This window comes from Xiphophorus couchianus, chromosome 18, assembly GCF_001444195.1.
Source record: "Xiphophorus couchianus chromosome 18, X_couchianus-1.0, whole genome shotgun sequence".
Taxonomy (NCBI): Eukaryota; Metazoa; Chordata; class Actinopteri; order Cyprinodontiformes; family Poeciliidae; genus Xiphophorus; species Xiphophorus couchianus.
In genome coordinates this window covers 24,678,602-24,702,740 of record NC_040245.1, presented here as the reverse complement: position 1 = coordinate 24,702,740, position 24,139 = coordinate 24,678,602, and the positions used below count along the sequence as shown (strand labels likewise).

At 39.4% G+C, this 24,139-nt stretch overlaps 3 protein-coding genes and 1 pseudogene across 3 annotated transcripts; all 4 read left to right on the top strand.

Annotated features, from left to right (window-relative positions):
* Window positions 1-22: 22 nt before the first annotated feature.
* On the top strand, window positions 23-4,268 carry LOC114161507 (extracellular calcium-sensing receptor-like). The gene is made up of 8 exons (XM_028044815.1): window positions 23-374; window positions 1,023-1,317; window positions 1,406-1,695; window positions 1,861-2,156; window positions 2,405-2,610; window positions 2,723-2,944; window positions 3,018-3,141; window positions 3,219-4,268. The coding sequence occupies exons 1-8, from the start codon at window positions 115-117 to the stop codon at window positions 4,121-4,123; spliced, it is 2,598 nt and encodes an 865-aa protein (XP_027900616.1). The 5' UTR covers window positions 23-114; the 3' UTR covers window positions 4,124-4,268.
* Window positions 4,269-5,518: 1,250 nt separating this feature from the next.
* Window positions 5,519-9,326, top strand: LOC114162039 (extracellular calcium-sensing receptor-like; annotated as a pseudogene).
* A 4,581-nt stretch (window positions 9,327-13,907) lies between these two features.
* Window positions 13,908-17,601, top strand: LOC114161471 (extracellular calcium-sensing receptor-like). The gene is made up of 7 exons (XM_028044769.1): window positions 13,908-14,186; window positions 14,279-14,568; window positions 15,210-15,505; window positions 15,775-15,980; window positions 16,099-16,320; window positions 16,395-16,518; window positions 16,589-17,601. The coding sequence occupies exons 1-7, from the start codon at window positions 13,926-13,928 to the stop codon at window positions 17,485-17,487; spliced, it is 2,298 nt and encodes a 765-aa protein (XP_027900570.1). The 5' UTR covers window positions 13,908-13,925; the 3' UTR covers window positions 17,488-17,601.
* Window positions 17,602-19,081: 1,480 nt separating this feature from the next.
* On the top strand, window positions 19,082-23,520 carry LOC114161466 (extracellular calcium-sensing receptor-like). Its single transcript, XM_028044755.1, has 7 exons — window positions 19,082-19,398; window positions 19,520-19,809; window positions 20,002-20,297; window positions 21,068-21,273; window positions 21,367-21,588; window positions 21,667-21,790; window positions 21,876-23,520. The coding sequence occupies exons 1-7, from the start codon at window positions 19,138-19,140 to the stop codon at window positions 22,772-22,774; spliced, it is 2,298 nt and encodes a 765-aa protein (XP_027900556.1). The 5' UTR covers window positions 19,082-19,137; the 3' UTR covers window positions 22,775-23,520.
* The last annotated feature ends 619 nt before the right edge of the window (window positions 23,521-24,139 follow it).

Here is a 24,139-nt window from a genome sequence, read left to right as displayed (position 1 = left end):
GGCTCCTCCTGGGAACTCGAACAACAAGTCTTACTGCTATGCTGCCTTTGTTCAGAGTCTCACACAGGTTATATAAATTGGTAACAACACTTCCCCACCTTTAGAGCTGGAGGGATGGAGACCTCACTTCTCCTTATTGGCTTGAGACTAGCTCTGAGTCAGAGTGTTGGCTCATTTTTTGCTTTTAGTGGGTCAGATGGTGTCAAAAATGGGGCTTTAGCTATCAACTGTACTCTGCAGGGTACAGCTCGTGTACCTGCATTCTCAATGGATGGGGAGTTCATTATTGGCGGCGTTTTTTCCTTACATTACAAGGAGCTGACAAAGATTCACAGCTACGCCACTGCGCCTGAGCCGCCCACCAGCACTGGGAGGTTGGTAAAAGGGAGAGGGGTGGGAAATGGAAGGGGTGATATACTCAAAAGTGAGGGTTGTGATTTGCATGATGTAGAGTTGTGCAGCAAATTGCAATGATTTATATACATAAGGATATTTTTCAAGAATTATTTGCATAACATCAAAATTAATGCCAACAGTGTAAAATAATTCTATGTAGATACTGATCGAGAAAATCTGACACTGACGGTAATAAAGTCATATTCAATAAATTAGAATATGCTTTCAAAAGAGGCTCATTTGTCAGATTAAAAGTACAATTTGAAATAGAAAACTTTTAAGCAGTTTTTCCACATTAGATACACTTTTTTACATTTAGAATGTCTTTGTTACAACGTACCATTCTGATCTTAAATGTCATTTATTGCAACCAATAAATCACCATCATTAACAGAAAAAAGCTTTAAATAATCGACCCGTGAGGAATTAATCTATTTAACGGATACTATCAGCTGAGATCGTAAAAAGTATAAATTTTTGAATTAAACTGACATCTGTTGAGTACATAGAAAAAATACGAAATGTTTTTCTCATCTATGTTTTTTCTAAGACTAATTTTGTTGGTGATCATTTGAACTGATGTTATGCTATACATAAAAAGGAGTAATTTAAATGTCTGTGTGCAGTATCAACAGTCGTGAACTGCGCTTCGGTCGTGCAATGATCTTTGCAATTGAGGAGATAAACAACAGCACAGAGCTGCTGCCTGGGATTAAACTTGGGTATAAGATCTACGATTCATGCGCCTCTGTGACTGTGGCCACTCATGTGGCATTTCAGCTGTCAAACGGGGAGGACCCCGTGATCCAGACAGGACATAATTGTTCTAATGTAGGCGTGGTAACGGGTGTTATTGGTGACTCTGGATCCACACAATCCATCAGCATTTCACGCATCTTTGGTCCCTTCAATATTCCTCTGGTGAGTAGTTTGAAATCTTTAAAAGCTGTAAAAATTACTTAGTGTATGTCTGTTGAAAAGATCTTTTGTTTGTTTGTTTTTGTTTTAGGTGAGCCACTTTGCTACCTGTGCCTGCCTGTCAGATAAGAAGCAGTTTCCGACTTTCTTCAGAACGATTCCCAGTGACCATTACCAAGCTGATGCGTTGGCCAAACTGGTGAAACACTTTGGCTGGACTTGGATCGGAACAATCCATTCTGACTCAGATTATGGCAGAAATGGCATGGCCTCTTTTCTTGAAGCAGCACACAGAGAAGGGATCTGTGTGGAGTACACTGAAGCTTTCCATCGAACTGACCCAAAGAGCAAGATCCAAAGAGTCGCTGACGTTATCCGCAGGTTTATGCCTCTTTGATTTGGTTTGTGTTCTTCGGCTAGATACAGAACCATTTTGAAGCAATATTTAAAAAGATAGAGAATAAAATGTTTTACCTTTATTTCACTAAATCTAAAAAGTCCTGAAAAGGTTTAAGTTTCAGACAATAAAATCTATTGTCTTTTCAGGTCAACAGCAGTCACAATAGTGGCATTTATTGCTGATGGTGATATAAAACTCCTGTTTGAGGAGCTAAACCAACAACCTTCTTCGCCTCGTCAGTGGATTGGAAGTGAGGGCTGGATAACAGACCTTCAGCTGATGAGATTCAGTTTCTGTGCAGGAGCCATTGGAGTTGCTATTCAGCAATCTGTCATCCCAGGACTTGGAGACTTCCTGCTGGGTCTCTCTCCCTCTGAAGTAGCCGCCTCCTCCGTCCTCACAGACTTCTGGGAGGAAGCATTCAACTGCAGCTTGACGAAAAGTGAGAAGCAAACATAATCAATTCCCAATTATGTTTAGATTTTGTTTTTAAATGATCAAACACTTTATGCAGAAACCAACATGTGTTCTCTATTGATTTTCAAAATTAACTCTATGTTACAATATATTTTATATAATATGCACTACACAGTAATTTTCATTTCCATTTTGTACATTACACTCATCCTAAAAGATTTATCATGTAAACTTAATGTATAACAACACTTTATTCTTTATTTCCTTTCTCAGATACCATTGCGAAAGAGAGGCTTTGTGATGGAACTGAAGACTTAATGACGCTCAAGATCCCGTATACTGAAACGTCTAAATTCAGAATTACCAACATGGTGTACAAGGCTGTTTATGCCATAGCACACGCTATTCACAATGCAGTGTGTCAGGAAACTAATTTCACTAATACCTGTAAAAAACAAAAAGGGTCGGACTTAATTCAGGTGGGATTAAATGAAAGCAAAATATTTTCTCTTGATAGAAATAAATATTTTTTTGCTATTTCACTGTTGTTGAAATTCTATTTGCGCACTTTTATGATTTACATCTTGTCAGGTTTTTACTGAGCTAAAGAGAGTCAATTTTACCCAGAATGGTTACCATGTGTCTTTTGATGCTAATGGAGACCCAGTGGCTTCATATGATGTTGTTAACTGGCAGAAAAGTGGGAGTGGAGATATTGAACTGGTAACAGTGGGATATTATGATGCTTCACTGCCAAAGGGCCAGGAGTTTCATATCAACAGGAACATAACCTGGTTGGATGGAGACACGCAAGTAATAAAAAAAGTGCAACAATGCTCATCTTCTTGAAAACCATTTGTTTCACTAATTTTGTTTTCTGTTTCAGGTTCCAGTGTCAGTTTGCTCAGAGAGTTGTCCTCCAGGAACTCGTAAAGTGTTGCAGAAAGGAAAACCAATCTGCTGCTATGACTGTATACCATGTCCTGAAGGAGAGATCAGTAATATGACAGGTGAGTGTAATGTTTTTATGAAAATTTGTATCATCAAACAGTAAAGAAGGAACAGCTGTTTATAACTTTATTTTCAGATTCTCCTGATTGCATTCCGTGTCCAGGAGAGTTTTGGCCAAATGCAAGGAGAGATGCTTGTTTCCACAAACCTGTGGAGTTTCTTTCCTTCGATGAAGTCCTGTCAATCATCCTGGCTGTATTCTCCATCAGTGGAGCCTGTCTAGCCATCATTACTGCATTAATTTTCTTTCATCACAGAACAACTCCAATTGTCAGAGCCAACAACTCAGAGCTGAGCTTCCTGCTGCTCTTCTCTCTGACTCTGTGTTTCTTATGTTCATTAACTTTCATTGGAGCCCCCTCTGAGTGGTCCTGCATGCTGCGGCACACAGCGTTTGGCATCACATTTGTTCTCTGTATCTCCTGTGTTCTTGGGAAAACTATAGTGGTTCTAATGGCCTTTAAAGCTACACTTCCTGGTAGCAATGTCATGAAATGGTTTGGTCCTCCACAACAAAGAATGACTGTAGTGTCTGTAACTTTAATTCAAGGTGTAATATGTATCATTTGGTTGGTTGTGAGTCCTCCCTTCCCAGTGAAAAATCTGACCACCTACAAGGAGAAGATCATCCTGGAATGTGCGTTAGGCTCTGCTGTTGGTTTCTGGGCTGTGCTCGGCTACATCGGCCTGCTGGCTGTGTTTTGCTTTGTGTTAGCTGTTCTAGCTCGGAAACTACCTGATAATTTTAACGAAGCCAAGATGATAACCTTCAGCATGTTGATATTCTGTGCAGTCTGGATCACCTTCATCCCAGCTTATGTCAGCTCTCCTGGAAAATTTACTGTGGCTGTGGAGATATTTGCTATTCTGGCCTCCAGTTTTGGACTGATACTGTGTATATTTGCTCCAAAGTGTTTCATCATTTTGTTTCAGCCCGAAAAAAACACCAAAAAACATTTAATGAACAAAAGCCCAATGTAAAATGTGAATGTCTTGAACACCAAACTGCCAGCAATGATGTGATAAGTCATGCAAGAAAACTTAAACTGTTTATGCTCACCAAATATGTGTGTCACGTTTATTTTTGCTTTTTTACATTTTAGAATAATGTTGAAGCCTTGGGGAAATGAGAGGTTTAAAATTAGTCACTGTGATATGAATATCATATGACATATCTTGTAATATCATCAAATTTGTTTAAATTTGCAAATTAAATTTGAAATCAACATCTTCATATTGGTGAGTCTGGATTTCACATTTTATTTCCTGTTTTGTTTCAGTGCACTTGAATCAACCCCTGATAAGCCATAATTCAGTAGTACACATGGAATGATTTCCATGTGTACCAAATCCCTCTAAAGATTGATATGATCCTTTAAAGTCTTGATCTAGCTTATCATCAGATCGTAGCAGACAATGGTTGCATAACTAATCATAATTTTGTTGGTACTAGTCACATAACTTTAGAACTGCTTAACACACATTAACATTTGGAGCATCCATGTCTTATGCTGTCTCTTGCTATATTCAATTCAATCCCATAGCGCCCCCTGCCGATAACTTCTTTAACAGCAACTATAATTACAGTTGTCACTGAAAATAATAAATGTCCCTAAGTTCATTTAACTATATTATGTTAATGATCTTGACAGCCAAGCATCTGATGTAGTGAATACTTGCTTGTTGTTTTGATCTTTTAAAAATATATATTACTCTATTAATACTCAATGAGATGTTTAAATTTGAATATGTCAAAAAAGCCCATTTATTTAAAGTTCGTTTGAAATACTTGCTCCATTTCCATTTTATTTGCATTATTGTGTGTTTTTAGTTTTAATTGTGTGTTTTTAGTCTTTTTTCTGTTTTTCTTGCATCTTGTTGCACTGTTTGTTTGTACTCTACAAGGCACAATCTTGAAGTAAATAAAAAAGAAGCTATCAGTTAGTAATTGCTGCTAACGTGACTCGCCAGAGAAAAATACTTAATACAAAACTCTCTTGTCCCCAAAAAGCCCAACTATAAACGAGTTATAATCTGTTAAGCCAAGTCGGAACAGATAAAAAAAAGTTTGCATGGTACACTTCGGGTGTAGTTTTTTATTATGTTTTGGGACGTTTCTGGCACACAGCAAGTCAAAAGAGGACTTGCTCTTCATCCTCCTCCTACTACACGTAAGTAAAAGCGCGCCCCCTGCTGGTACCAATTAAAATTCTCCAGCTATATCACATGGGTTGCAACAACAGGCATGATGCTGCTACCAAAATCCATGGATGGTAAGAGCAAATCAGACAGCTAGATGATGCAATCTATGTGATGTAATGATGATGTTTTGGAGAAGAGTTATATGGAGCAGTAGCAAAACCCACATCCACCTTTAGAGACTTGAGGGATGGAGAACTCATCTCTCCTTAATGGCTTAAGACTGGCTCATATTTGGCTCATATTTGTTGCTTCTGGTGTACCAGACAGAGGCAAAAATGGGGCTTCAGCTCTCAACTGTACTCTGCAGGGTACAGCTCGTATACCTGCATTCTCAATGGATGGGGAGTTCATTATTGGCGGGGTTTTTTCCTTTCGTTACAAGGAGATCACAAAGATTCACAGCTACACCACTGTGCCTGAGCCGCCCACCTGCACAGGGAGGTTGGTAAGAGGGAGAGTGGTGGGAAATGACGTGATTTATGCTGAAAACTGAAAAGCTTTTTATTTGCATGCTGCAAAGTGCAATGATTTATTTAACAGATTTTTTTGTAAATATTTTTAACATCAAAATTAATTTCAACAGAGTAAAAATCAGTTTCTGTATTGATGTCCTTGTGTACATGGCACAACGTCATCTTTCAAGGTGCATAGAAAGGGTCAGAAATGATTAGAAACAACTTTATTAGTAGATGATACTCTTTAGTTTACGGTATTATCTGATTTAAAACTGTAAGCTGATTTTCGTCAAAAAAAAAAAAAGCAGTAACATGTAAATGTCTGTGTGCAGTATCAACAGTCGTGAACTGCGCTTCGGTCGTGCAATGATCTTTGCAATTGAGGAGATAAACAACAGCACAGAGCTGCTGCCTGGGATTAAACTTGGGTATAAGATCTACGATTCATGCGCCTCTGTGACTGTGGCCACTCATGTGGCATTTCAGCTGTCAAACGGGGAGGACCCCGTGATCCAGACAGGACATAATTGTTCTAATGTAGGCGTGGTAACTGGTGTTATTGGTGACTCTGGATCCACTCCATCTATTGGCATGTCACGCATCTTTGGGCCCTTCAAATTTCCTCTGGTAAGTTTGAATTTATTACAAAATATAAAAATGTATTTTATTGTATGTCTGTTAAAAATATATCTTTTTTTGTTGTTTTTTTTTGTTTTAGGTGAGCCACTTTGCTACCTGTGCCTGCCTGTCAGATAAGAAGCAGTTTCCGACTTTCTTCAGAACGATTCCCAGTGACCATTACCAAGCTGATGCGTTGGCCAAACTGGTGAAACACTTTGGCTGGACTTGGATAGGAACAATCCATTCTGACTCAGATTATGGAAGGAATGGCATGGCCTCTTTTCTTGAAGCAGCACACAGAGAAGGGATCTGTGTGGAGTACACTGAAGCTTTCCATCGAACTGACCCAAAGAGCAAGATCCAAACAGTCGCTGACGTTATCCGCAGGTTTATGCCTCTTTGATTTGGTTTGTGTTCTTCGGCTAGATACAGAAATGTTTTGTATCTATTTTTACAAAGTTAAACAATTAAATATTCCACTTTTATTACAGTAAATCTAGAAAGTGCAGGAAAGGTGTATCGGTTTTACACAATAAAATCTATTGTCTTTTCAGGTCGACAGCAATCGCTATAGTGGCATTTATAGCTGATGGTGATATAAAATTTCTATTAGAGGAGCTAAACCAACAACCTTCTTCGCCTCGTCAGTGGATTGGAAGTGAGGGCTGGATAACAGACCTTCAGATGATGAGATTCAGTTTCTGTGCAGGAGCCATTGGAGTTGCTATTCAGCAATCTGTCATCCCAGGACTTGGAGACTTCCTGCTGGGTCTCTCTCCCTCTGAAGTAGCCGCCTCCTCCGTCCTCACAGACTTCTGGGAGGAAGCATTCAACTGCAGCTTGACGAAAAGTGAGAATCGAACATGATCATTTCTCAGTTTTGATTTCTTTTTTGAAGTAAATTAGTTAAAGTTTCAAACTTGATCATATTCTTTAGACGGAAATCAGTATTTCTTACAGCTTGTGAAGTGATAAAGGGTTTTCTTATGATATTTAGAAGTTTTTTGATGATATTACAAGATATGTCATATGATATTCATATCACAGTGACTAATTTTAAAACCTCTCATTTCCCCAAGGTTAATAAATATAATTGCGTTGAAATGCTGAAAGAATTTCGATGCAATATGAAATTATCATAACACCTTATTTTTCATTGCTTATGTTTTAGTTCTTTCTACAAAAAATAAACCATGTGATGGAACTGAAGACTTAATGATGCTCAAGATCCCGTATACTGAAACGTCTAAATTCAGAATTACCAACATGGTGTACAAGGCTGTTTATGCCATAGCACACGCTATTCACAATGCAGTGTGTCAGGAAACTAATTTCACTAATACCTGTAAGAAACAAAAAGGGTTGGACTTAAATCAGGTGAGTTCAAATGATAGTAAAAATATTTTTTCTCTTGATCAGGAATAAAGAAATCCTTCTTTGCTATTTCAGTGTTGTTAAATTTCTCATTGCTTCTTTTCATTAATTATTGGGATTTACATCTTGTCAGGTTTTTACTGAGCTAAGGAGAGTGAATTTTACCCAGAATGGTTACCATGTGTTTTTTGATGCTAATGGAGACCCAGTGGCTTCATACGATGTTGTTAACTGGCAGAAAAGTGAGAGTGGAGATATTGAACTGGTAACAGTGGGATATTATGATGCTTCACTGCCCAAAGGCCAGAAGTTTCACATTTACAAGAATCTAACCTGGTTGGATGGAGACACGGAAGTAATGAAAAAAGTGCAACATTGCTCATCTTCTTGAAAACCATTTATTTCACTATTTTTGTTTCTGTTTCAGGTTCCAGGGTCAGTTTGCTCAGAGAGTTGTCCTCCAGGAACTCGTAAAGTGTTGCAGAAAGGAAAACCAATCTGCTGCTATGACTGTATACCATGTCCTGAAGGAGAGATCAGTAATATGACAGGTGATTGTAATGTTTTTATGAAAATTTGTATCATAAAATAATAAAGTGCTATGATGCTGTATGACTTCATTTTCAGATTCTCCTGATTGCTTCCCATGCCCCAGAGAGTTCTGGCCAAATGCAAAGAGAGATGCTTGTTTCCACAAACCAGTTGAGTTTCTTTCCTTCGATGAAGTCCTGTCAATCATCCTGGCTGTATTCTCCATCAGTGGAGCCTTTCTCGCTGTCATTACAGGAATGCTTTTCTTCCATCACAGAACAACTCCAATTGTCAGAGCCAACAACTCAGAGCTGAGCTTCCTGCTGCTCTTCTCTCTGACTCTGTGTTTCTTATGTTCACTAACTTTCATTGGAGCCCCCTCTGAGTGGTCCTGCATGCTGCGGCACACAGTGTTTGGCATCACATTTGTTCTCTGTATCTCCTGTGTTCTTGGGAAAACTATAGTGGTTCTAATGGCCTTTAAAGCTACACTTCCTGGTAGCAATGTCATGAAATGGTTTGGACCTGTACAACAAAGAATGACTGTAGTGTCTGTAACTTTAATTCAAGTTATAATATGTATCATTTGGTTGGTTGTGAGTCCTCCCTTCCCAGTGAAAAATCTGACCACCTACAAGGAGAAGATCATCCTGGAATGTGCGTTAGGCTCTGCTGTTGGTTTCTGGGCTGTGCTCGGCTACATCGGCCTGCTGGCTGTGTTTTGCTTTGTGTTAGCTGTTCTAGCTCGGAAACTACCTGATAATTTCAACGAAGCCAAGATGATAACCTTCAGCATGTTGATATTCTGTGCAGTCTGGATCACCTTCATCCCAGCTTATGTCAGCTCTCCTGGAAAATTTACTGTGGCTGTGGAGATATTTGCTATTCTGGCCTCCAGTTTTGGACTCATACTGTGTATATTTGCTCCAAAGTGTTTTATTATTTTGTTTCAGCCAGAGAAGAACACTAGAAAATATTTAATGAACAAAAACCCAATGTAAAATATGAATGTGTAATGATGTGATGTCAGATTTTAATAAGTCATGTAATGCTTAAATTGATCATGCTTCCAAAATACTTATTGTTTTACTTTTTTTTATTCTAACTCTATTTTATATTGTTTTTTTAAATTAAAGTTCATCTTTAAATTTTCAAATTACATTTTAATTTTATGATTTGGACTTCACTTTTGATTTTGTTTTTATTTCAGTTCTGCTGAATGGACACAATAAATCATCTTCGAGTTATACATTTTGAAGGTTCCCCTGAAGTTCACTGTGTCGTTAATATTTTGATCTACTTTATAAAATGTTCTGATTGTTTTCTTTTATTTATTTCAATAAGCCACAGAACCCAGAACTATGTATTGGTCAGACACAAAAATGTTGAAATTTCTTTTATTATATTTGATAGATTTAATGCATTGATACTGCAACCATTGAAACTGAATATGGATAGTTATTTGTCTGGCCTTTCTGAGTACTGCACTATTAAAATTGTCACATGTGTTTTTGTGACCTATAAATAGGCTTTCCTGTTATCTTAATGAGTTTAAATAATCTGTTTTTGTCCTTTCTTCGAGAGCTACCATTTTGCAATTTTCAAATCCCTTCTTTAACACCTGAACATGACGAAAAGCACATTAAAAGGGCAGCACTATCTATTTCCCAGGCTGTTTCGTCCAAAAGGGCACAACATATTTGAGGACACAGATGCAAGAGTGAGGATTCAAATATTCTCTTTATTCAAAAACTCTCCAGGAAATTTCTTATGGTTCAGAAAAAAAAGAGTTAAATACCCTCACTCCTCGTGTCCAAAAAAAAAAATAAAACAAAACCCCAAAAGTATTAACAGAAAGATGGAGATGGTGAGCCGATCAAAAAGAACAAAAAGATACAGTAGGGGGCCAACCCTATATGGGGCCTTCGAAGCCCCTGCTAGTTCCGGACTAAAGCAAAAAAGAACCTACTGCAAAAGAAAGAAATGAAAATAGGACAACCAGTCCCACCAGGCCAAGATCTCACCAAAAAAGCAAACAAGCAAAGGCTAACAAAAACTACCACACAGGAGGCTTGAGAAGTCAACTTTTGTCCTACAGCCACTGGTTACGTACTCGCTCCTTAGCAGGATGCATCCCCGGTGATAGTGGAGCGAGCACGAACGAGACAAAAGGCGGGACTACTACACACACACTACTACACACGGACCAACAGCGCCACAGTTTAAAGCAGTCAAATTAATTACAAAAATAAGAAATTATCCAAACTCGAAAATATATTAACAAAATCGAAACCCAGGAAAGTTTTGTATCCCAAAGTCCATGTCAGGCTGTCCACCATAGGGGATGAGAGGGGTTATTCTATATAGTTAAGAATGAAAGGAGAAATTTAATGTCAGTAATGTGAGTTTTAAAAATGTCATCGTGCACTTAGACTGATTGGCCAGAAGGTGGCAGCATACGGGGTGATAGGGCTCTTTGCACCTCAGCTTCCGCGTTTGGGGAAAAGCGGCTCAATCGTTTCCGATCTATTGAAAAAGGCCCTTTACACTGGGTGTTTGCAGGGCTTGTCCAAGGTAACAATTAATGATGTACATCGATCAGAAGCCCCGACAAGTAGCTGGAGAAAGGTTTTAAGATATTCACCTCGTTATACGTTCACAGATACGAAGGTGAGTTTTAATTTCTTTAAACTTTGTGGCTAACATTAGCTTTAGCTTATGCTATTAGGCAATATTCTCTGACATTTTTCTTGTAAAAATGCGCTATTTAAGTATCTAAACATTTTTCATCCATTCTAACGGACAATTTTTTTACCTTATGTTCAAGTGTATTACGTGTGTTTGTTGTCGTTAGTGTCAGAGACCAAGTAACGGGGATTTTACGGTTTGGGCTTTTTGCTTCTGAAGCCTGAGGAAAAACAAGCCCATAGCTTAACAGCAGAGCAGCTCTGGTATCGGAGTTCTAGTTCAGCTGACGGTTCAGATTCAGAGTTGTTGCTTTTAGAAAAATATGGCCGTGTTTCGTTTTATTAGTTTTGCATGCTTCTTGTGAAGCAGGACGGTGTTTACAGCAGTTTGTACAGGCGGATCAGTTGCTCGGCTGTCTGGCTCTGGTCTGCTCTCTCGTTCCCATAAACTCTCGTTCAGGCTGAATACAGAAGTGATTCCATGGAAATAACACAGGAGGCTCCTTTACCTTCTTCTTTAGGCTGAAGAAGTTGATCCGGAGTGAAGTGAAGGCTGTAAACTTTGCTGTGCGGCGTTAGCTTTAACTGGTAGCGATGAATATTTACAAGCCACCGTCTTCTTAATTCAGGATCGCTTGGAAATCCATGAAAACTTAAAAGCCCATTATATTAGGAAGACAACAAAGTGCATAGTATTGTTTTATTTGCATCTGAAATACGACTTTGTCTTTTCTAGCTGTCATGGTAACTCAAAGCAAAAAAAGAGAGCCGCATTTGCGCATGCGGTTGTGACGTCAGCGCGGCAGGTGCAAAAAGCCCATTTGTAGTCAAATTTCTATGACGCACCAGAGCGTTCGTCAATGAAAGTCATGGAAACAACGTTATCGTTGGCAACCCTACAAAAAGCCCTGACCTTCGGAATTCTTTCCCTTTGCGACGGGACTTTTGAAAGAGACGCCTGAAGGAGCATTAGAAGCCTCGGAAGGTTTGAGCTTGTTGAGAAGTCTGCTGTTTTGGAGCAGCATGCTTCAAAGCATAAATGAAATCCAAGAATGACCAAAAGATCGCTCTCTCCAGGACATCCTGATGTTTGCCACCAGTTTAAACACACCGCCTCCGTCTGGAATTCTGCCAACACCCAAACTGAGTTTTCAGGCCACATCTGGCTTTCCTGTCAGAAGGCTTTCCTGTCAAACACTATCAAAATGCCAATGTCCAAGGCATACGATCAGTTTAAAAAGACATGGACTTTGGGATGCAAAACTCCTCTGGGTTTGGACTTTCTTAAATTCAAATACAGAATCACCAAACACAAATGTGGCAAGTTCCACCAGGTGTTTGCTAATTACTGTTGGCTAGTCTGAAGAAGTGGCGTGAAGGAGTGGAGGGAGTGGGGCCCTCTATGAGGCAGACGTTTTGTCATCAGCCCTCAAAGATGGCGCTCAGTCCACAGCTGAATGGTTGCCATGGGAGATTAAAGGATTTCTCAAACATGCATGAAAGAATCAAAGCAACACTCCAGGCATGTCTTTGATGATGGAATAACATTATAACATGATGTAAAGGTAAATAAAGTTGTTGCTAAATAATCCTGCTCCTTTAAGGACCACATCTGTTTTTGTATTACTAAAACTGTGGGTCTCATCAGTGAATGTACTCATGTAGTTATGTATTTTCACCATTTCCAAAAGCTGGTGATTGGAAATAGCAAAGAAACTTTGCCTGCTCGCCCAACTACACTCAACCCCAACCCCGCTTTCTCTTTTTTATTCAGTAAAACAATAACGAGCATCCCCACAGCATGAGGCGGTCAAATCCTAATTTATGAAACAGTTCTTTTTTTCCTTTTGAATTTCAGGCTCATGATTATTTTTGTAAAGCACTTATGGTGCCGGGCGTTAAAGCTTGCAGCTAAAACCAGACAGTCCATCCAAAAGATTTTGCCAATATAAAAAGCGAAGTTCGTTTAAACAGAGAAAAGAAAACAAAATCTACACTGTAAAATTAAACACACAACCAACGGTTGCTGGGTCAGAGCATGTGATTTTTGAGCAGAAATAACCAGACGTATAAAAGAGGAGGCTCGTAAACCAGTACAAGCACAGCTAGAGAGAGAGAGATTCGAGCAGTCAAGGAATGGAAATCTGGAGATCAGCTTTACGTTTATTGGAGCTGATGGCAGTAGTCGTCTCTGGTGGGTTTCTGGACGGTTTGAAAATCCGGAGTGGACTCACGGAGGCTGAAAGTGGTGCCAGCACTGAGACTCCATCGGTAGAATGTACCCTGCAGGGTTCCCCTCGCTCACCTGTCTACTCAGCAGACGGGGACTTTATCATTGGAGGTGTTTTCTCTATTCATTACCAACTTTACACAGTGATCTATAATTACACCACCACGCCTGAGCCTCCAAGGTGCACAGGGAGGTTAGTAAGACAAGAGAGAGAAATTGACAGGATGTTAAAGATTTACAAATAGATTTATTAAGGATGCACAGACAAGGGCTTTTTTTTCATGTTGAAACAATACTGTGTATTTCTTTGGTAATATTGTGCAGAATTTTAAGTAGATGCTATTGCAACTTGTTTCTGCTTCTTTACAAAAACACACACTTTGGTTTGCTACTGGCCAGTAAATCTAAATATTACATGGTCAACATTGCTAGTTAGGAGTTTGACTCTTTCTAGCTGCCACATTGAAATTCACCTTAAGTTTTGAATAATGTGTAATTTCATACTTTGAATTCTGTCAGGAAAAATATTTTAATTGTTTTGGTGAAGAGATAAAATATGGCACCAAATGGATTCTAAGGTTTTTTTTTTTTGTATAAAGTTTCTGTGCAATTTCTTCGGATTTCTTTCTTCTTTTTTTTTTCTGCTTAGTATTGATGCCCGGGAACTGCGCTTCTCTCGTTCAATGATCTTTGCCATCGAAGAGATAAATAATCGCATGGATCTGCTGCCAGGCATCAAACTCGGATATCAGATCTACGATTCATGTGCGTCTGTGCCCGTCGCCGTCCACGTGGCGTTCCAGCTGTCAAACGGCCAGGACCCCGTGTTTTACAAAGGCGCCAATTGTTCTCGGTCCGGCATGGTGATGGCTGCCGTTGGTGAATCTGGATCTACACCATCCATCAGCATGTCACGCATCATGGGCTCTTTTAACATCCCTCAAGTAAACATTCACTTTATTTGAAGCTGAGGATAGAAAGAGATGATTTTTCTGCACATTAATCTTGTTTATAAAGACATCATGTTTTGCTCTAGGTGAGCCACTATGCCACTTGTGCTTGTCTGTCAGATAAGCAACACTACCCAAATTTCTTCAGAACGATTCCCAGTGACCAGTTCCAAGCTGACGCCCTGGCCAAGCTGGTGAAACACTTTGGTTGGACTTGGATAGGAGCCGTCCACTCGGACTCGGATTATGGGAATAGCGGCATGGCGTCTTTTCTTGAAGCGGCTCTCAGAGAGGGGATCTGTGTGGAGTACATTGAATCTTTCTTTAGAACTGACCCAGGCAGCAAGATTCAAAGAGTCGCTGACGCCATCCGCAGGTGACACTTGTCTGATTTTGCTGACCCTTCACTGCAACAACAGAAAATCTTGTCAAGTATTTTTGTTCTAGTTTCTAGTGCAAATTTAACTTACAAGTGACTTACAAGATATAGGAGCTTGTTTTGAGTCAGTAATTTGTTAATATTGACGAAAAAGGACAAATTCTAAATGAAATAATCTGACAGGAGAGCAAGACATTTTAATTTGGGAAAAAATTAAGTGGAAAAATGTATAGTTCCACTCACAGACTATTCCCCTTATAACTAGTACTTTTTCATCAATATTAAGGAATGAATCACCTAAAACAACCAATTTCTTGAACAAGCTACTTCTGAGTTATTTTTTTCTTATTTCAAGTGTACCAAGATATTTGCACTAGAAATTAGAAAGTACTTTGTAAGATTGTGTGTTATTGCAGTGTTTGCATAAACGTCTGTTGTCGTTCAGAAATTACAAATAAGATTACAGTCTATTTATGGAAAAGTATTCTTGTGCTTTTCATCCCCTTTGCTTGTAAAAAACAAGGATAAAAAAAAAAATCCTTTTATCATGAAATACCCGTATGTTTGCCTTTAGATTAGGCAGCACAAAATGTAAATTACTAACGACAATGTTTTTGCCTTTTCATGTAATTTCACAGGTCAACAGCCATGGTTGTTGTGGCATTTATTGCCTCTGGAGACATGAGGGTCCTGCTGGAGGAGCTGGATCGTGCTCCTCCACCACCTCGCCAGTGGATTGGCAGTGAGTCCTGGGTGTCCGACACTTTCATGGTCAGATACAGTTTCTGTGCGGGGGCCATTGGAGTTGCTATTCCGCAGTCTGTCATCCCAGGCCTGAGAGATTTCCTCCTGGGTCTCACTCCCTCTGAAGCGGCTGCCTCCCCACTGCTTACTGAGTTCTGGGAGGATGCATTCAACTGCAGCCTGACAAAAAGTACGAGCAATTTTCTGAATTCTGAGATGTTTTGTATTTTTATTTCTCACATAGTATTAAAAATACTGTCTGCTTTAAGACCAGACACAAAAAGTCTGCTATGTTTACATCCGCTACTGAATTTTCCAGTTATACTGGTTGAGTTTCAATTTTTTTTCTTTCTTGTAATGGTGGGAAAAAAATAGGACTGTGTGGTCAATGTTTAAGTCATATAAAATTGCGGTAAAATGTTTTATCATTTGACATAAAACAGTTATTTGTGTCTTCAGATCCTGCTGCAAACAAGGGCGAGTGTGACGGAACGGAAGACCTAAAAAGGCTGGAGAACCCGTACACCAAAACATCTCAGCTGAGAGTGACTAACATGGTGTACAAGGCCGCTTATGCTGTAGCGCATGCTTTTCATAATGCACTGTGTCGGAAAATAAACTCCACCATTCAGTGTGACAAATTCATCAAACTGAATGCAAATCAGGTTAGTCCAAATGAAAACCAGGGTTAGGAGTCTGTTCTTTTATTATTATTATTCTTATTCTTATTCTTATTCTTATTATTATTATTACCTATTTGCCATTGTTTCTTTGTTGTTCCAGATTTTTTCTGAAATAAAGAAAGTCAATTTTTCTCAAAATGGTTACCATGTCTCATTTGATGCTAATGGGGATCCCGTAGCTGCGTATGAGGTGGTCAACTGGCAAACAACTGAGAGTGGAGGCACCGAGGTAGTGACTGTGGGTTATTATGATGCGTCATTGCCAGGAGGACAGCAGGTCCAGATCAATAGGAACATAACGTGGAAGGAGGGAGGATCACAAGTAATGACAGTAACAGTTTAACAGGTGAGGAGTTTGTGTCTTAAAATAATATTTTTACATTTTCTTGCTTACAGGTTCCAGTGTCAGTTTGCTCAGAGAGTTGTCCTCCAGGAACTCGTAAAGTGTTGCAGAAAGGAAAACCAATCTGCTGCTATGACTGTATACCATGTCCTGAAGGAGAGATCAGTAATATGACAGGTAGAATCTATAATTTTTCAGAATCATTAAATGGGTAGCCAATTAAAACCCTCAATGGTTTCATTTTTAGATTCCCCTGATTGCTTCCCATGCCCCAGAGAGTTCTGGCCAAATGCAAAGAGAGATGCTTGCATCCCCAAACCTGTGGAGTTTCTTTCCTTCGATGAAGTCCTGTCAATCATCCTGGCTGCATTCTCCATCAGTGGAGCCTGTCTGGCCATCATTACAACAGTGATTTTCTTCCATCACAGAACAACTCCAATTGTCAGAGCCAACAACTCAGAGCTGAGCTTCCTGCTGCTCTTCTCTCTGACTCTGTGTTTCTTATGTTCACTAACTTTCATTGGAGCCCCCTCTGAGTGGTCCTGCATGCTGCGGCACACAGTGTTTGGCATCACATTTGTTCTCTGTATCTCCTGTGTTCTTGGGAAAACTATAGTGGTTCTAATGGCCTTTAAAGCTACACTTCCTGGTAGTAATGCAATAAAATGGTTTGGTCCTCCACAACAAAGAATGACTGTAATGTCTTTTACATTTATTCAGGTTATAATATGTATCATTTGGTTGGTTGTGAGTCCTCCCTTCCCAGTGAAAAATCTGACCACCTACAAGGAGAAGATCATCCTGGAATGTGCGTTAGGCTCTGCTGTTGGTTTCTGGGCTGTGCTCGGCTACATCGGCCTGCTGGCTGTGTTTTGCTTTGTGTTAGCTGTTCTAGCTCGGAAACTACCTGATAATTTCAACGAAGCCAAGATGATAACCTTCAGCATGTTGATATTCTGTGCAGTCTGGATCACCTTCATCCCAGCTTATGTCAGCTCTCCTGGAAAATTTACTGTGGCTGTGGAGATATTTGCTATTCTGGCCTCCAGTTTTGGACTGATACTGTGTATATTTGCTCCAAAGTGTTTTATTATTTTGTTTCAGCCAGAAAAAAACACCAAGAAATATTTGATGACTAAAAAATAATGTTTCAGGTGTTTTCAAACAATGACAATGATTTCAGTTTAAGTAACATTTTATATGTATGTTGTCAGAAATGTTTTCTTTTCTAAATTTCAACAAATGTCTTCTGCTTCTGTCTAATTCTGACAATGTCCCTTTAACCTGTTGTTGATTTCTTTGACAAGTATTTGTTTACATCACAAACAAATAAAACTGTTGCAGGTAATTTTTGCGGAAATCAGATTTTTACGTTTTTCTTAAAACCGTCTTCTTGTTGTCACAGTATAACATGGAAAAGATAGTTTGTGGAAAGAAATGAGCTCCTCTCTCTGCTCTCTGTTCTACTGCTATTTGCAGAAATCCACCGCTTGGACTGAAATACCAACATGAGCCTGGAGGAGAGTCATTGCGCTATACTGAAGCTGTGCTAATACACAACAGTGGGGTTTTGGGGGAGTAAAACTCACTACTACATCAAAATACGAAGAAAAAAAAAAGAAATGTTTTTTGTAGTTACAGCAGTATTGACACCATGAACACCAAAACAGGAGCTGGCTTCAAAATTGGCATGACTCCATGTTCCAAACTTATTTTTGTATTGTCAAATTACACAATTATATGGTTTTATAAAGCAGATCAAGTTCATCTGAATAAGAAAATACAAAAAAATATATGTATATTACACTCCAAACTACTAAAAAAATATATCACCAAAAACACATAAGCAATGTTTATATGTGGTATAAATGAATAAAAGAAAAAAATCTAATATTTAATAAGAAATTGTAAAAGAAGTCAGAGAAGCAAACAAATGAGGTTGTACCCTCGTCAGGTAAATGATCACCTGAGGTATAATGGAGAAGGTTTAAAAAGCTATAAAACACACTTTTACTCCCACAGACTCTTGAGGAATGGAGATCTGGGCTGCTTTCAATGCCCTGAGATTGGCTGTTTGTTTGCTGGAGCTGATGTCAGTGCCTAACCTGGGTGGGTGTGTGGACAGACTGAGACAGAGGACAGAGTCCACAGACCCTCTCACTCAGGCTGGTGCATCGGCGCAGTGCACCCTGCAGGGTACGCCTCGCGCGTCAGCTTTCTCGAAGGACGGGAACTTTGTTATCGGAGGCATTTTCTCAATTCATTACCAACTTTACACAGTGATTAATAACTACACCACCAAGCCTGAGCCTCCCAGATGCACAGGGAGGTTAGTGTGGAGAAGTGGAAAAGTGAACCATAGAAATGTGAAGTTTTGCTGTATTTATTTATTTATTTTGCAATTTCATGTTGTATATTAGAAAAGGATTTAATTAATTTTTTGTTGTTGTTATAATGAATGCTCTTCTAGCTATTAACAGAACATTTGTTACCTCAAATAACAGAGGCCTCATTTAGGATAATGGAAAAAAACAAAAACAAGCACTTACATACATTTAGGATTTATACATAATAAAACAAGTATGTAACATCAAAAAATGTGAAACTGTAATTTAAAAAAAAAAATCAGTATGATAAGTTTCATTTATGTTTTGGATTTGCAGATGAATTATGTCATCAGTTGTTTTCTGTTAAGTCCGACCGATTTCGTGACTATTTGATGCCAGGTTTTGTCTAAACATCCACCCTCTGGTTTTGTGCAGCTTGAACTCTCGCGTCCTGCGCTTCTCGCGCGCAATGATCTTTGCAATTGAGGAAATAAACAACAGTTCCCAGTTGCTCCCAGGCGTCAGTCTCGGATATCAGATCCATGACTCGTGCGTAGCGGTGCCCGTGGCCGCGCACGTGGCGTTTCAGCTGTCAAACGGCCAGGACCCCGTGTTTCACCAGGGCGGGAGCTGTTCTCGGTCCGGAGTGGTGCTGGCTGCTGTGGGAGACTCTGGATCCACTCCATCCATCAGCATTTCGCGCATCTTCCGCTCCTTCAGCATTCCATTGGTAAGAAGTGCGGATTTATCGCAAACTAAAATTCTAAAGTGTATTTCTACTTTTATTAAATTGGAAAAAAAATAAATAAATAAAATGAAATTACAAATGGTCTGTTTAATTACATCTTTAGGTGAGCCCATTTGCCACATGTGCCTGTCTGTCAGATAAGCAGCAGCATCCGACGTTTTTCAGAACCATTCCCAGTGACCAGTATCAAGCTGACGCGCTGGCCAAGCTGGTGAAACACTTCGGCTGGACTTGGATTGGCGCGGTGCGCTCCGACTCGGATTATGGAAATTATGGCATGGCGTCCTTTCTCGACGCAGCGCTCAGAGAGGGGATCTGCGTGGAGTACTCTGAAGCCTTCTACCGGACCGACCCGCCGAGCAAGATCCAAAGACTCGCCGATGTGATCCGAAGGTTTCTGAACGTTTCAAATGTTGCTTTTTGCAGACAGATTATGTGACAGAAGATTACTTTGTCCATTTTCTCAGTTACATTGAAGCCCAGATGCCCAGAGTTGATGTCTGTTTTCATGCATAAACAGTAAGTCACAAAAATACGTGTTTAAAAGATTAATTCATTTAACTTGTATGTATTTTGTGAACCCAGATCAACAGCCGTTGTTGTTGTGGCCTTCGCGGCCTCTGGCGACATGAAGGTCCTGTTAGAGGAGCTGGCCCGGGACCCCCCTCCACCTCGTCAGTGGATCGGAAGTGAGGGCTGGGTGACGGATCCTCACTTGATGAGCGTCGGGTTTTGCGCCGGCGCCATCGGAGTTGCCATCCAACGATCTGTGATCCCAGGGCTGAGAAATTTCCTCCTGGACCTCTCTCCCTCTGACGTGGCTGCGTCCTCCGTGCTGACCGAGTTCTGGGAGGAGGCGTTCAACTGCAGCCTGACAGAAAGTGAGGACCCTGCGATTTAAGCTGTCATCTGTTCCATAAACGCATTTTTATGATAAGAGATTACATCTCATTTACATATTTAAACCGAGACATTTCTTTTAATATTCATGAATGAAATCTTGGTAGGACAAAGGATCCAAGCATTTTTTGTTTTTTTTTCCATTCAACTTCATTTGTTTTACCTGCTGTTTTACATAGTGGCTCATCTTTATTTCATTTAGTAATTTCTTTAATACAGTAATTTATACTTAAACATAGTTTTGAAGACGTACTATTTCTACTGCCACGACTATTGCTAATAAAATTACTACTACTAATAAAAAATTTCTTATTTTATACAGACACGTTTTAATGAAAATGAACCTTTTGTTTTCTTAAAATATTTTTCGTAGCGTTTAAAAGATTTTGGTAAGGATCGGGGATGGTTTCTGTCATTTGAGTGTGTGATTAAGTTTAAAAGTAGGATGTCATAAAAAGTGCTTCTGTGTTCTTTTTTTAAACTCTTCTTCAAATGTATGTGATTGAAAAGCCCAGCGCTGTGTCACTTCTGGCCACTTTTAATTCTCTCTCAACTTAACAAACATGAAGTGAAGCCGGAGTGTTTCAGCTGTTCTAGAGCCTCAAGAATGACGTCACACACTCACAAACTGCTGGCATCTGCATTCCTGTGAGCTGCGTCAAAACATATTGAACCCATGTCCTAATGCTTAAAGTCCAAGGCGAGTGTGCAAATGTTCTTCCACAGACTAAAAGCGTTTATCCGTTTCCAGAGGCTGACTTGAACAAAAGAGTGTGCGACGGAACCGAAGACATTAAGAGGCTTGAGAACCCATACACTGAGACGTCTCAGTTGAGAGCGACCAACATGGTTTACAAGGCTGTTTATGCGATAGCACATGCAATTCACAATGCGATGTGTGAGGAAAGGAACGCCACCGTTCGGTGTGACAAACACGCCAGCTTAGAGCCGAAACAGGTTAGTTTGAGTGAAAAAGGTGATCTGGAAGCTTTTTTTTTTAAAGTGAGGCCGCTGATTCCTTTCTGTCTCTGTTTCTTTCTTACTTTACAGGTTTTCACTGAGTTAAAGAAAGTCAACTTTTCCAGAAATGGCTATCATGTTTCTTTTGATGATAAAGGTGATCCTGTGGCTTTTTACGAGCTGGTCAACTGGCAAAGCAATAAAAATGGAGTTATTGAGCTGGTATCAGTGGGATACTATGATGCATCACTGCCGACGGGAGAGCAGTTCCGTATCAACGGGAACTTAATCTGGCTGGACGGTGGAACACAAGTAACGAGGCTAATGATCAGAACTGCAATTGTTTGCTATACTGACGAAGCTGTTATTTTGACCTTTTCTCTGTTTCAGGTTCCAGTGTCAGTTTGCTCAGAGAGTTGTCCTCCAGGAACTCGTAAAGTGTTGCAGAAAGGAAAACCAATCTGCTGCTATGACTGTATACCATGTCCTGAAGGAGAGATCAGTAATATGACAGGTACGCTCTTTCGCATGAATGTTTCCACGATTAGATAATTATCAAAATAAAAATGCATTTGTGTTGTTTATTTATTTTTTTTTAGATTCTCCTGATTGTTTTCTGTGCCATGACGAATTCTGGCCTAATCCAGAGAAAGAGGCTTGTCTCCCCAAACCTGTGGAGTTTCTAACCTTTGACGAAGTCCTGGGAATCATTCTGGTTGTATTCTCTGTTAGTGGAGCCTGTCTTACAATTGCAGCAGCGGCTATTTTTTTCCATCACAGAACAACTCCAATTGTCAGAGCCAACAACTCAGAGCTGAGCTTCCTGCTGCTCTTCTCTCTGACTCTGTGTTTCTTATGTTCACTAACTTTCATTGGAGCCCCCTCTGAGTGGTCCTGCATGCTGCGGCACACAGCGTTTGGCATCACATTTGTTCTCTGTATCTCCTGTGTTCTTGGGAAAACTATAGTGGTTCTAATGGCCTTTAAAGCTACACCGCCTGGTAGTAATGCAATGAAATGGTTTGGTCCTCCACAACAAAGAATGACTGTCATGTTTCTCACTTTAATTCAAGTTTTAATATGTATCATTTGGTTGGTTGTGAGTCCTCCCTTCCCAGTGAAAAATCTGACCACCTACAAGGAGAAGATCATCCTGGAATGTGCGTTAGGCTCTGCTGTTGGTTTCTGGGCTGTGCTCGGCTACATCGGCCTGCTGGCTGTGTTTTGCTTTGTGTTAGCTGTTCTAGCTCGGAAACTACCTGATAATTTCAACGAAGCCAAGATGATAACCTTCAGCATGTTGATATTCTGTGCAGTCTGGATCACCTTCATCCCAGCTTATGTCAGCTCTCCTGGAAAATTTACTGTGGCTGTGGAGATATTTGCTATTCTGGCCTCCAGTTTTGGACTGATACTGTGTATATTTGCTCCAAAGTGTTTCATCATTTTGTTTCAGCCCGAAAAAAACACCAAGAAATTTCTCATGAACAAAAACTAATCCCACATTGTCAAAGACTTGAAAACACAATCACATTTTAAGCAGAGGTGATGGCAACTCATTTTATTTCAAAAAGTTCTATAATTGGAATTCTTAACATAATTCTTAACTGACTTCCTTCAAATCTAGACTAAAACTCACCTGTTTAGGATTGTATTTGAAACGCAATCAATTACATATTTAATGCTGGAACTTGACTTCATGTCATGGTTTGATTGTTGATTCTATGTTGCATTGTGTTTCTGTGTTTGTAATGATGTAAAGCACTTTGAAATGCCTTGCTGCTGAAATGTGCTATACAAATAAAATTTGATTTGATTTGATAATTTTAGTAAATTAAGACATTGCATATGACTACACTAGACTGACATGACGTTTGTATGTTAATAAAAAGAAGAAGCAAGGAACACATGTAGAAACAGGCAAATTTTGCTGTAAGCATGAAAAAAGCAAATAAATTGAAGTGTGATTTAACTCTGATTTAAATCAAACATTTTTTAGATGTTTTTACTTTGTGTCTGTAAACATTTAGTTTCAACTGTATTCCCTATCTGTGATACGTGGCAGAATAATTTCCGGTTCAAAAGTCAACTGCGCTGTTATCCTATCAGTGATAGCCCATGTTTTTCACTGCACCTACTTGTTGTTGTTGTTTTTTTTCTTACATAAGAGTTGGTATAAGAATGAATTAGTTAGCTTAAAGTTGCAGTAGGGAGTTTTGAGAAAAACGCTGACTTAGCACATTGTAAGGGGATAATAAAATATATTTTTAAAATAAAAATGTGTTTTTATTTGAAAAATAAAATAAAATACCTTCCGCAACTCTAATTAATGATGAAATACATTAGCTTAATCGGCCTGTGACATTACCTTGTTGTGTGATTTTAAAATAGCTTTAATTCACACTGCAGTGTCAAACTTGAGCTATATTTTTTTTGAGAGTTTTAGCTAAGCACTTCTTCTAACAGGCTCAAATACTTCCTCTTTGCCAATGTAGGTAATAATGACATTAATCTGAAGGTATTACAGAGTTGCCCCAAAATTATTTGTATGCAAGTTAAATTATTCGACACAATTAAAAGCAAGAGTGAACAGCTGAAGTCCTGTAGAGTACAAACATACTTTCATACGCTACCGGAAAAAAATAAATAAAATCAGCCCAACCAAAGCGAATTCAGTCAGTTGAAGGCGGTGCTTTTGAACCAATTAAGTTCAAGAAAAATCATTCTTTAAACGTTATCAAAGATGACTGGTGATGTCATGCGTTTTCCAATGATCACCTGATCTGTTGTGCGCCGTAAAAGACCAATAAAACACACTAGCTGCCTACACACGCTTGGAGAATGGAGATTGGCCTGAGATTAG

What these genes read in the sequence shown, in the direction of transcription:
- LOC114161471 (XM_028044769.1), top strand. Translation starts at nt 13,926, where the DNA reads ATGATCTTTGCCATCGAAGAGATAAATAATCGCATGGATCTGCTGCCA. An exon ending in TCAAACTGAATGCAAATCAG is followed by an intron (nt 15,981 to 16,098) that starts GTTAGTCCAAAT and finishes TTGTTGTTCCAG; the next exon opens with ATTTTTTCTGAAATAAAGAA. An exon ending in AGAGATCAGTAATATGACAG is followed by an intron (nt 16,519 to 16,588) that starts GTAGAATCTATA and finishes TTTCATTTTTAG; the next exon opens with ATTCCCCTGATTGCTTCCCA.
- LOC114161466 (XM_028044755.1), top strand. Translation starts at nt 19,138, where the DNA reads ATGATCTTTGCAATTGAGGAAATAAACAACAGTTCCCAGTTGCTCCCA. An exon ending in GGCTGGACGGTGGAACACAA is followed by an intron (nt 21,589 to 21,666) that starts GTAACGAGGCTA and finishes TCTCTGTTTCAG; the next exon opens with GTTCCAGTGTCAGTTTGCTC. An exon ending in AGAGATCAGTAATATGACAG is followed by an intron (nt 21,791 to 21,875) that starts GTACGCTCTTTC and finishes ATTTTTTTTTAG; the next exon opens with ATTCTCCTGATTGTTTTCTG.
- LOC114161507 (XM_028044815.1), top strand. Translation starts at nt 115, where the DNA reads ATGGAGACCTCACTTCTCCTTATTGGCTTGAGACTAGCTCTGAGTCAG. An exon ending in CAACTGCAGCTTGACGAAAA is followed by an intron (nt 2,157 to 2,404) that starts GTGAGAAGCAAA and finishes TTCCTTTCTCAG; the next exon opens with ATACCATTGCGAAAGAGAGG. An exon ending in AGAGATCAGTAATATGACAG is followed by an intron (nt 3,142 to 3,218) that starts GTGAGTGTAATG and finishes CTTTATTTTCAG; the next exon opens with ATTCTCCTGATTGCATTCCG.